The sequence below is a fragment of the Micromys minutus genome, assembly GCF_963924665.1.
Source record: "Micromys minutus genome assembly, chromosome: 14".
NCBI lineage: Eukaryota > Metazoa > Chordata > Mammalia > Rodentia > Muridae > Micromys > Micromys minutus.
In genome coordinates, this window is record NC_137983.1 from 33429865 (window position 1) to 33443190 (window position 13326).

The following is a 13326-nucleotide window of genomic DNA, read 5'->3' on the forward strand; positions in this document are numbered from 1 at the left end:
ATAACAGATCAAGCCAGTACTTAAGTTCATCTTCTTCTGCGTCCTCGGATCCTTTTATTTGAAAGAAACGTGAGCAGGCAGATCCCGCAGCAGATGCAGTGCGTGCCAGCCTTCGTGCTTCCTCAACAATTTGGAGGATGAGGTCAAAGTGCTCAAGTACCAACCTGGATCTGGAGACGATGAAACAGGTATCCTGATTCTCTTGCCCACATCAGCCCCGTTGGTGAGCCACCACTGTAGCCTCTACCTTGAGCAATGTAGTTAATCCCAGGTCCTCCTTTTCTCTGCGATGATGCACCAGTTACCGTGGTCATTGCCGGACCTCAGAACCTGCAGCTCAGACACACTCTCCTGTAGCAGGCTGCACAGCTCACCTTCCCGAAACACGTGATAGTAACGCATGAAGGCTTTGGAATCCGCCACATCCTGTCGCCCGTCCACAGAGCTTGGGTCTTCTGAGTTGGAATCCGTGGAGTCGAATGCAGAAACCCTCCTTAATATTTTTCTGGAAGAAGATTCACTGCCATTACCTGCAGCCACACTGTCCTCGGTATCGGTGATGTCCAGAAATTCGCCCTCCTCCTGCCTCCTGCTCTCTCCTCCCAGGTGTCTGCTGAGATTGTCCGAATCGCCGGGTGTTCCTAACCAGCCCAAGTGTCTTTGAGAAGGTGTGTCTTCAAACACCTCATCTAAATTAGGTCCTTTTGTTGAAAATGGCTCCTGGGCATGCAAGTCTAAACTGGGGTGTCTGGAAGGCTGGTGGGACACTGTGCTATTGGCCCAACCCTCTGGGATTTTCATGGGCCTGACTCTCTCAATTTGCTTCCTCAGGGTTGATTCATCCAAAGACCTGGAGAAAAACCAGGAGCGAAAGGATTTTCCAAAATTGCTATATAATCCATTCTCTTCCTCCCCTTCCTTCGAAATAGCTTCGCAGCAGGTTCTGGCCACCGCAGGCCCATAGTCCATGCTATGGGACCGCTTGGAGTCACATCTGCCCTTAAAACACACTGCGCAGCTGCACACGGAACCAGGGCCCTGGTAGCCTTGACTCATGGGATGCTCACCCGGATGCCCCCATGACTGGTGCGGTTCTGACAGCAGCCGGGAACAGAGTGCCCTGTTCCACGGTACAAGCACATCCTGTTTCTCAAAGTGTCGGTTCTTCTGTTCCATTGCCCAAACGTAAATCATCAACTGGCCTCCGGGAGCCAGGACCCTGGCCATTTCCTTTATTGCTCTAACTCTTCTCTGTTTTGTAGAAAAATGATGTATGACTAAAAAGGAAAAATATAGATGCCATTGTGAATACATCACACGCATAAACACATACATTCTGGTGATGAAACTCTGGCCTACAGAGAACTTTATAGCAATAAACTGGGAAAACAACATGGGTCTGGCTTTCAGAGACACACAGTTTTTGACTTGAGCAAATTTTGTAGGTTTAAAGTTCCCTCAATTATAATAAAAACACCCCCCCAAAAAAACCCCAAAAGAAACAAACCTAGAACAAGCTCTCTTCAGTCCCAAAGCCTGTGAGATTTGAGAACTGGCTATCACAAAGATAACCAATGAATTACTAAAACCTGAAAGGGACATTAAGTGGGCCAGTGTTCTCTGTTGGCGTTTATGAAATAACTTATTGTTTGACTGAATAACTTATCGCTATAGAAACAAAGGATGAATACCAAAAACCACTGGTATTAGTAATATTAATAAAACAAGATATACAAAAAGGATAAATATTATATGTTTTTAGTTAGATGATGCAAAGAGAAGCCAGACAAACACAAGATCAAGCGCTGTTAGCCCTTCCTAAAGAAAATACAATAATTTGTGTGTGCTTAAGAAAGACGTATTATAGTTTTACTTTTAATCCCTGAAAAGTCAAAGGTAGATTAGAATATTTCCTGAATAGAATCTATCTTTCCCCTATGTGTACATGTGTTATTATGGGTACATTTTACCAGTAGTAATGATTATGTCACACTAGGTAATAGGGACTGAGCATGACCACAGACACTGTACCTCTCAGCTGTGCCCCCAGTGCCATTAGGTAGATTCTCACCAAACAAACGCATAGAAAGTCTATTAGGTCCCGGAGGCCCTTCATCACAGCACTTTGCCAAGAGAAAGCTCTCTTTCCAAACAGGAGCCTCTTCAGCGATCAGGGAGGGGACTGGTTCCAAGCAAAGCTGAGCAACTGTGGCTCTGATGTGCCTGGTGCGGGCAGAGAGCAGCTGGACCTGTCCGCTTGGTGCTCACATCACTTAGCTGTCAGTGAGGATTTGAAACTAGTGAGCTCTGAGGTTTACCTGCCTCAGCTATCCATCAAATATCTAGAGGGAGGTCACTCAAGAATACAATTTGCATTATTTTCTGCATATCATATCTATCACCTGTTTTATTTGTGTGAGGGTTGGTGTTTCACCTGCATAAATATATGTACGGACCACATTTGTGCAGTGGCCAAAGGAGGGGATTGAACCCCTTGGAACGGGAGTTACAGACGGTTGTGAGCTGCCATTCAGTGTCCACAAGGCTCTACAGAACGCAGTTTCTGTGGTTCATGACAATTCACTGCATTGATCTTGAAAAGCCCAAAGAGGGGACAGGAGAAATGCAGTAAAACAGAAAACTGCTTACATGCAATCAATATCTCTTTGTAACAGACTAATAGGTCTTCAACATTCCAGGACTCTACTGGGTTTCAAAGGGTATTATATAGAAAACCAAGACTTCATTTATTGGTAAGTACAACAATTCACTTTAAATATAATTTAATTTTTAGATTTAAAATAGAAAAGTGACTCTTGTGTTTAAAATATGTATTATCAGGTAGTAGGTAACAAACTTTTAAAGCAAGTGTTTTTAAATTGTATTCATGCACGTGTAGCTGTGTCAGCAAACAGTACACGTATGCTGATGCCTATGGAGGCCAAAGAGGGTGATGGATGCTCCGATGGATGCTCTGGGACTGTGCTAGGCAGATGTGACCTACCCAAACTGTGCTGTGGAACTGAACCCAGGTCTTCCAAAAGGCTATCGAGTGATTTTAACAGTTGAGCTGTCTCTCCAGCTCCAAGCCAAATGTTTTGGAGGAAAAAGAAGCTTACGGAGAAAGATATCCTCACATATGTCAAATGTGCTATATATGTATATATACACACACATACATATGATACACACACACATACACACACACACACACATTCTGTTAGGAAGCACCATGAGTGTCACTATAGTGAGATTTATTTAAAATGTCACTGCTGAGAAACTATGCTGAAAATTTAAGAAGTAAAAGGTTTGTGAATCATAATCCCAACTCAAGTGTAAAAATAGTTTTCCACATATGTAGTTCATAATACACTCCATATACGCACTTAGAGCAATTTTCCGGTGGAGAGGCTAAAAAAAAAAAAAAAAACTTGAATCCAATTTTTGGGTTACAGAACCAAATGGTGACAGCAGATTTCCTTTAACACCCTGTCAAATTGTATATTTTATGACTTACTGCTCTTCAACTTTCCAAGTGCGTAGGTCTTACTTAGTTAGCACTCAGAACTTACAGGTTTGGCAGAAAGCAGGCTCAAAAATCTCTGACATCTGGGTCTAGACGGTTCCTGTTGTGGGGGAGTCACCTGTCCACTTGTGATTCCCCCAAAATGTCACCGGATATTGCCCGATGTTCCCTGGAGGACGGTGCTGGTGAGCCTGGTGTGAAGCGAGTATTTGATTTACACCAGTTTACATTGCTAGATTAATTTAGACTGCCAAATTGCTCTAAGGGCAAAAAGTGTTCCTTCTTGGAATCTGCCAGGGAAGCATGGCAGGTACCTAGCAGAGTGTGACAGTTGTCTCTCTGTTTTTTAAAAGACTCCAAAAAGCAAGAAAATAATGAAAGGGAAAAAGATATGTCTTCATGTCAGGACAAGCAAGAAATACCAAGATATGCAATTTAAAATTGGAAATAAATACATATGAATGTAAGAATGAGTTCTGAGACTTCTCATGTTATTCTAAACGTGAAATATAACTGGAAATGACCTTATCATGTTACCTCATAGCTAGAGCTCTGAAAAGCATGTTTGGGAATATAAAGGGACATTTTTATTTGTATAATTTATTTTCAGTCAAAACCTCTTTATGTACTCCAGGTTAACCTTAAACTCATGATTCTCCTGCCTCAGCCTGTACAGGGCTGAGATTATAGGTATGTTCCACCATGTATCTCAAGACCTTTTCAATGAAAAGATAGTAACGGGGTGTATTAGTACATTTCTGCTACTGTAACAGGCTGCCAAAGACCTGGTAAACTATAAGCAATAGAAATCTATTTGGGTCATGTTTCCAAATGATCTTAATTCCTCGAACCAAGGTTCAGCATAGGTGAGGGGCTTCTGGTTTCCTCCTGATATAGTTTAAAGCCCACAGGGTAAAGAGCACTGAGGAGTTGGGAGGACACCCTGCCAAGCTCACTGTCATGCAGCTATTTCCTCTGAATTGAGAATTCAAGAGAGGTGCAGTGTGAGACTCCAGGAAGACTTGGTGCTCACAACATTTACAAGACTCATGGCCCTGGGCTCACAGAGACTATACAAAGACTAAGCACTTTCTAGGGGAGAGGCGACTCTTCAGTGAAACTACCTGAACATTGTGACACTTCTTCATGAGTTATCAGCTGGTTGGGTGGGAGTCTTTCAGTGACAAGTTGCCTTTGAGACACAAATGCAATACATAAATCTTCCCACGCAGTACTAGGTGTAATGGCTGTACTAGATGTCCTATCTGGGGTCCACATCTTCTTGGAAAAAGCTATGCCAATCTCCCCCCCAGCTCTCTGGTTAGAGACTTTGTGATACCTTGTGATAACAGGCTTTATATAATTCAGGAGAGCTGTGACAAACTCTAACATAAGCTTTGGAACAGACACAAATGGGAGTGTAGCATCCTTCATTTTTTATGAGGGAAGGATGGGACCTTGAAGCTGAGGACACAGGAACATGGAGCATTTCTCAAAAGCAGATGAGTAGTCAACACCACACTCTGTCACGGTAGCTGTGCAGTGCTGAGACAGGAACCTTGTGGACTCTAAAACCAACATAAACAGCTTTGTGTTTATGAGAGCAAAGACTCCATCTTTTCCCTCAAACTTTATTTAATTTCTATTTTTTTAGAAAGGTGACTAAATACAAATATTTTTCCCACTGAAGATTTGGAGCTCAGCATGCATGGAGTTGCTTAGGTCAAAACGAACCATTTGATATCTGTGTCACTATGACAGAGGCTATGTCTGCAGGAAGTGGGACCTTTGGGAAATCACTAGGCTCCGATGTGGTACTGCGGTCATATGAAGAGGCTGATCTTCAACCTCTACCTCTGTCAGATGGGGAATCAGTAAAAGGTGATGAAGGCGGCAGCCATCTGCAAGATCTCCCAAGGAGCTGGCATGGCTGGTTCTTCGAGGGAATAAGTCTATTGTTTAAAATACAGGAGTCCCTTGAGGTTTTGTTCGAGCAGCCTACACAGACTAATGCTTACACCAAAAGGCACCTAATAGTTTCAAGTGCTGAGAAGTAAGACAGCATAAGGGAGGTTCCCATGGCAACCATCTTCCACTGTTCCTGACCATTTCCAAGGTAGAGTTCCCATCTGAGGAGATCATTAATTATAATGAACGGTAGTCAACTTCCATAAGATCACCGTGTTTTGGTAGTCTGGTAAAGTTTGTTTTGTCAAAAGGCTAATTTAAAAAAAAAATGTGTTGAACCAAGTTATTTGTTTTGCAAAAGATTTTACCACTGAAAAGAACTTATCAGAAGAGTCATTTGTTTTTAGTTTTTAAATTTTCTTTTCAAAGTCTTTCTATGTAGTCTTGGATGTCCTAGAACTTACTATGTAGACCAGGCTGGCTTCAACTCCCAGAGATCCACTTGCTTCTGTATCCCAAATGCTGAGAGTAAAGGTGTGTATCAACATGTCTGGCCAGAGGATTGCTTTAATTTGGGGTTTCTAGTAAGGAGTACTGAGTAAAATGAGCTATTCTCACGTATCCATGTATGTTTAGGCATGGCCTTGGCTAATATTCTTTCCTGTTGTTTCATTTGCTTTGGCATGGAGTTTACTGAGGAGGCTTGTGAAATGTGAGGAAAGAAAATTCCCTAGACTCATCAACAACTTCTAGAATTAGGAACAGAAAGACATTAGGAAACAATGAAATCTGGGACCAGCTAAAGGCCTGTCTTTTCCAGGAACTTGAGTGTCAGTGGATGACATACATTTTCAGGGGATGTTCAATACATTAGTTCTAGAGTTTTCTGTTAACAAGGGCACTGCCGTAGTCTGTTTTTGTTAACATGACACCCGAATAATCTCCTTTGTGTCAGGAGGATCTGACCTGATCTCAATAGGGCAAAGCACATTTTCATGAGCAGGTGCCCCAACACTCTTCCTGCAGGTAGTGAGACACATGGGAACAAATCATCAAAGATAACACAATGACATTCGGAAAGCCAAAAGTTAAAGCCACTTATATATCATAACTGTATCAGGCAGGAGTCAAATAAGTCATGAGGTAGAGTATGCATATTTTAAATTTAGACAAAACATATAACATAGACCTCTACACGGAAAGGACATTGAGGCGCATGAGTTGTCTGACTGTGGTTTTCATGCAAAGTGTGATTGTGCCCTGGCTGCCTTACCTCCTATGGAGATGATAGCATCGAAGCCCTGGTCCCTAAAGGGAAGATTAAGGTTGTCACATACCATGACTTCACACCCTCTATTCCGGGCAATCTCTACCAGAGGCCCACAGTAGTCACAGCCCAGAGTATGTACTTGGCTATTCACTTTAAGATACTTTCCAGTTCCACAACCTGTAAGAGAAGAACCAATGTCACATGCTGTCCTTACAGGAACAACTCAAGTTAATGTGTTCTATAATGGATAAACTTTATATTAAATGATCAAGATGCAACACTTCAGAGAACACTCACACAGTTTCATATGCATAGATTATTTATTGAGGCATTGCCCATGGAGTTCAGCACATCAGCACAACCTAATCACATGAGCTGGCCTGTCCCTGGGAAACACAAGTTCCAGCATCCGGAAACTGAGGCCGACCATAAGGAGTCGGCGTCTTCCTGGTGATGTACACATTTCACTTTGTGTGCGCATGCTGTGTCAAATGTCTGCTTCAATGGGTCTTAGTCAGTTTCCGACCGTGTTGAATAAATTAGTGCTAACAACTTTTCCATGTCTACGAATAGAAAAATCTAGACAATAAAAGGTGGCTTTTAAAAACATGAGTGTGACTGAAGAAGAAACCAGATCATTTGCGACACTCATTTCCTAGTGGCAGAGGCCCAAGAACCCAGTCCAAAGACTGAGGTCAATCACATCTTATAGCATGACAGAGAGTAACACGGATGCCAAATTGCCACAAAACACCCACCTTCTATCATCTAACACTGCCATAAACTTTTGTGAGACTCGGTCTCTCTGTATTGCCTAGGACGAACTCCTGGGTTCAAGTGAGTTTTGCCATTGCAGTCTTCCAAGAAGTTGGCATGCTAGGGACATGTATCTGCATCTGGTTCTTATCAAGATCTTTGGTCTCAAATATGTAAATTAGGTCCTTCCTAGAAGTGGGTGAAGAAGTGGGCATTTCTTACTCAGAGGTTTCCCTGGGGCACAAAAAGATCAGTCACTAGTTAAACGCAGAGTTTGCTGCTTCTGAGAAGAAAGTCTGGGGCACTTTTTAATAACTTCATCATAATCCACTGTTTCAAAATGATGAAGCAGGAAAAAAAAGTGAAGGTTCCCTAGTGCCAGCTGTGACAGTGGAGAGGTGGAAAATAAAATAGTAATAATAAAAAAAGGTTCCCAATGTTATTTATTCAATATAAATGGCTGAGATTAGATATTCATTTTAGATTTCACAGCCACCGCTCCTAATGCTTATGAATAAAAAGATCTGCTATTTGAAGACAGTCAGAGGGAAAGTATAAATTACACTGCATTTCAGAGTTAAAGTCCTCGCTGTGTCAAAGATGATAGCCTTATTTTAATAAGTGTCTTGGAAATTCATTTCTCCTTTTATTGGCTTGGGAGATACATTCTGAGAAAAGAAAGAGGAAATAGCTCCAAGGATTCTGGTGAGAACATGCTCATAAATCATGACAGATGGTGGGAGAGATTCAGAAAGCCTCTCATAACAAAGAGGCTCAGGGTTTTTCTTTCGGTGCCCAGCTCCCTAGTACTCTTGACTCGTCCTCCCAGGCTCATCTCTAATGACATCACTTTGCACAGAACCTCCAAACAGGATGCAGTTGCTCCTTTCTGAGCCTCAGATGCTGGCAAGAAGAAGACTTCCCTATAAAGAGGAAGTCATGTCTACCAACAAGCCAGGTCTTCCTGTGATCTCATGTCTACTGAGCATTCATGATACCAAAGCAAGCTTCAGTCTATAACAATCCTGTTTCCTTGCAAAAATCTCATTAATAATCACGCCCAGGTCTGAAGAGACACTGGAGAGTATCTGAATGCACACTTTCTTCTTAGTTTTTTTTGCACTCTGTTCCAAAAGTATCTACAGAAGTTAACGGAGCATGGCTTTAATTCATCAAAATCTTTTGTGTCAAGATCGGTGAATATTTGCTGAAAATAACAAAAATGAATATTTTCCTAATGTTTGTAGGAAGACAAGCCCTGCTTTCCATTTGTAGTAAGATTTGAACCCAGGGCCCCATCATGCTAGGCAAGGGCTCTGCCTCCTAGGTACATCCCCAGACCAGAGACAACTACATTTAAAATTTTGTTCTTTGTTAATATCTCACCTAAGAGTTTGTTTTTTTATGTTACTTAGTTGTTAAAAGAGACAAATATTATGCACATTTTAAGTTCATCTTTTGAGTCCAGAGTTGAGGAGCCTGTCATTGGCCAAACACGATGCTGGACAGATGAAGATGGTGTTCTTAGCTTTTATTGCATCAAATGAATGAACGGTCATTAGAGAGCTAATGCCAAAGAGAGACGACCATTGAAACTGGGAAAGCAGCCAGATAAAAGTCAAGAGGAGTCTTGACTATTAAAGAATTTGTCTTATTATGTGAGCAAAGATATCATTTTCAGTGATGTTAGGGCGGGTGTTTCTGGAGTTAATTATGAGCAGAATCTTGCTGAGAAAGAATCCAACTTTGGTAACAACTCCAACCCCCAGGCTCCCTTCCATGCTACATGCAATAGACGTGAAATGGAGCAGCCCGTTCTGGGTAAACTGCCGGGCCACATAGTCCATTGCACTGTTTCTTAGGAATCATGGAAGGAGCTGATGTTAGTCTGCATGTTCCCTGAATCTCTACCCTTTGGGTTTCCAGAATGGTATGGGAGGTGACACTTGTAATTTCCCACAGGATATGGGAACAGATGCCTGTAATCTTAGCTGAGTCAAGGGGATGCCCAGCTCAGGTCAGTCTGGGTTATATAGTGAGGCATTCTTTCGCCCCAACCTCTTCTGGAGGTTGTAAACTGACTTGATGATGTTTTCCACCTACCTGCCTCTTCTGTTTAGCTACCACGTGCTGTTTGCCCTTGCATTTCTGCTTGCTACAGACTTGCCATAAGCACAGCTATCATGGATTATTTCTCTGGACCATGTGAAACAGGGCACGTGGAAGCAGTTTTTCTCTGTCTTCTTCCACCCTGAAATAAAAGCAGCCATTTTTTTCCTGTAGGGGGGGTGTGTATTAAAGAGAGAGGGGTCAGGAAACCCCTTTCTATACACACTTTCTATATTCCAACAACTTGATTTTAATTTTTATTAGGTTAAATCATACAAAGTGATATTTTTCGTGGTGCTTTCATTCAGATGCACCATAAACTTTACCCACAATATCCTAACCATTAGCTGCAGAATTAGCTATTCCCAGGGGGAAAAAATTAAAATAGAAGATGAGTCACGGCTTTCTAATTAAAAACTTGTATTTAGATTTATAGAGCCCAGTGCACTCACTGATCTACAGACAGCAACAGCCATTTATCAGAAAAAACAGACCACCCTAAAATTATGGCTATTTCAGTGCCTGCCTTACAGAGCTGGCTTCTTAAAAGATCCCATAGAAGCTCTGTGCCTACAGCCCCTGGCTAAGAGACCTGGGTCTGGAGAAAGTACCCATCTTTCAATTTCCTGCCTTGTTAGTAATGTAGCTCTTCCCTCCCAAACTGACCTTCCTATTTATTGGCTAAATCCAGCACAGTGATAGAGTTTCCAGTTAGAATCGCATTATTTCTTCTTGAATTTCAATTTTATTTTAAAACACACCCTTCATTTTGCAATAAAAGCGTTACTGTTTTCTGATTTGTTTAAGTGCATGAATCATAGATGAATCAAATGGGCGAAAATGTGTTTATTACAGATATAGTTAGTGATTTGTAGCGAGGGATTTAATGACTATTGTTCATCCTGTAATTTATGGTGCCATGACACAGGGAAAATAGTGTGTTAACATGGTACCATTAGCTGGGATACATGCAGGGTTTAATCCTGGCCAACCCACATAGATGAATATGTAATATGGTGAAGGCATCAAAGACTGGATTGGTGATTGTACTCAGTACAACCATCTGTGTACTGTGAAGGGAAATCTAGCCACATCCATCCAGAGGCACAAAGCTCTTAGTGTCACACAAAATGGGTCAGGACTGCATAGGAGCTGGTCGGAAGGGTGGGCCCTAGCATGGGTTACTTAGTGTCTGGAGACTTGATATGCAGGAATACTTTCTTTCATTGGACACCCTTCCATAACGAAATCCCTGTATGTAGATTATCTGCCAAGATATCTGAAAGCACATCTGAATTATCCAACTTCATGTAATTATTCATTGATATCCTTTCAGCATTTGGCTTTGGGCTGCTTTATCTTTTTTATCATTTGGATTTGTTTCTCTTGACTAACTGAACCCGGGTGTCTCACGATTCACATCTTCTTCCAATCCCTGCTCCACCTCCTGGTAATCACTTCTCTAGACCCTGTGAATTCAATGCTTTTAGGTCTCACATCTAATTGTGATTATGTAACCTTTGTCTTTCTTTGTCTGACTTATTTCATTAAGGATCATGTTTTCTGTGTTCACACACAAATTACAGGATCTGGGGCTTTACACTAGTTTTCAAAAATATTGTGTGAAGTAGGAAAATATTTTGTTCTTTCCTGTTCTGGTTGTGGACAGGGTCACAGTGAGGGTCACATTAGCATATTTCCTTATTACCCCAACAGTTCATCTTTGAATTTTCATTAGCATACCTTCATTGCACATGTGGGTTTCTATTAGATACATTGCTGATACTACTTTGCTTGCTTTTAGATCTTTAGACTTTATAGTTTCTAAATGTTTAGGATCAAAGTTTTCAGTACAGTCTTTCTACACTACTGGCTCATTCCACATTCACTGTTTATCTAGATGATAGACTTTATTCATGTCCCTAAAACCTGCACTGACAGCCCTTGCCTGGTCATTTTGGCAGGTGCACTAAAAGGCAACAGGATGAGTTGCTGAAGCCCTCAGAGTCTTACCAGGGAAGAAAATCCAAGTGCACCAATTGGCTCTGGACACTTAGCCAAGCCCCCTTAGTGAACTGCCCCTTTCCTCCCCAGCCAGATGCAAGTCCAGGGCTTTGCATGAGCAGTGGACAGTAGGACCTCTGAGCTCACTGCATCCTCTAAAATCAGACGCCTTTTGATGGGATTTGAACCCATGGCTCTGAACATAGAGCGCACAATACTCCCCCTGAGCCACATTCCTGACCCCAGGAAACCATATTTGGTTGTAAAAGCTGACACGCTAGAGATCCTCTTTGGACTCCCACCCTCAGCATGATGAGTCCCTCTTCTTAAACTCTGGATGGCTTATGTCCTCTGTCATAGGCTGTGCACACAGCAGTTTGTCCTGTCAGCATTAAGAGTGATGTCAACCTAGACTAAAAGTGAGTTAACTGTAGACTTAGGTTCTTCTGGGCACAGCAAGCTTGTGATCCCTGGAATGTGGAATTAGTGGGAAGTGAGAATCCAACCACCCCTCAAACCTTAGTCTTAAACTAAGTGTGGTTTACTACTTCTCAGTTCAGAAAGATGCTGAGCTGAAGTTCTCCAGATAAGTCAGTGATTATAGAGGTACAGTTAAAGACATGCCCTAACAATATGATGCCTACATACAAGGGGAGAGACCCATCAGAGAAATGGAAGCATGTAAGACTTTGTTCATAATCTCACAAGTCTGTTCTTTCATAAAAGTACATAGAACCACTAGACATGAGCCACGAATACAAAACATGTCTTTCAAATGTGAAGTCTCTAAAATGAAAATGTCTAATGTTACATTGTTTCCGTCCTTATTCTAGTCTATCTGTAACAGGTTGGTGTTGATGAGGATGTGCATAAGGGCCCAGCATGGATCTTTGAGGAGAGGTTGGGAGATGTTTTCTGCTTGGTGACTTTGATGATGTGAATTTTTGCTGCCGAGTGAATACCCTAAAGCAGCAGTTTTCACCCCGTGGGTCACATATCAGATACCCTGTCTAGCAGATAGTTACATTACGATTCATAATGGTAGCAGAGTTACAGCTATGAAGTAGCAACAAAATACTTTTATGGTTGTGGGGGTCACCCCAACACGAGGAACTGGATTAAAGGGTCACAGCATTAGGAAGGTTGAGAACCACTGTTGTAGATTCTACCATGCTACAAACACAACATCGGGCTTCTTTTCAGAATGAACAGGAGATACGAGTAAAAAGGGTGGGTGTCAGTTGGGTACACAAGAGGCCACACACGGCAAAACAAAAAGTGGGGGTTACCAATGTCAGCGATGAGGCTGCCTGGCTTCTGGTCCTGCAGGAACTGGCGGACGCGTGGCCACGCTTTGTTTTGCAGGTCACTGACGTAGGGGGCCGTGCTCTCGTATACCTTGTGGACATGCTGCCTCTCAAGCTTCGCAGCTTCAGGGTCCATCCTGGGGAGAGCAGGGCCAACACGGGGCGTGCAGGTAAGAGAATGAAGCAGACACAGCTAAGTGGGGTGCACAGACCTCCCGATGGTGGATCCTACACCTGCAAAAGTCACGCTGCTCTTTGTACGTTCCGGTGGCTCTAATGAACCCTCCACTGGGGCTTCAATACCAACACCCTAACCTTAACGAGTGTGTAGTGTTCGTCTGTCCACTTTCAGAAACCAGTGGTTTGGGGACGGGTTAACCCCTGGAAGTTTCTGCACAGATCAGTTCTTCATTTTCGATGCGTGGCCGGCATTAGTACCAAATGGC

At 42.4% G+C, this 13326-nt stretch overlaps 1 protein-coding gene across 2 annotated transcripts; it reads right to left on the reverse strand.

The window, feature by feature from the left end:
- Window positions 1–261: 261 nt before the first annotated feature.
- On the reverse strand, window positions 262–13016 carry TRMT9B (tRNA methyltransferase 9B (putative); the record flags this gene model as incomplete). Of its 2 annotated transcripts, XM_080928547.1 has the most annotated exons (3): window positions 262–1277; window positions 6708–6881; window positions 12863–13016. In XM_080928547.1, the coding sequence occupies 3 exons, from the start codon at window positions 13014–13016 to the stop codon at window positions 262–264; spliced, it is 1344 nt and encodes a 447-aa protein (XP_080784673.1). The 2 variants fall into 2 exon arrangements, with proteins under 2 accessions (XP_080784673.1, XP_080784674.1); XM_080928548.1 differs by lacking the exon at window positions 6708–6881 and having other exon boundaries at window positions 12863–13013.
- Between the last annotated feature and the right edge of the window lie 310 nt (window positions 13017–13326).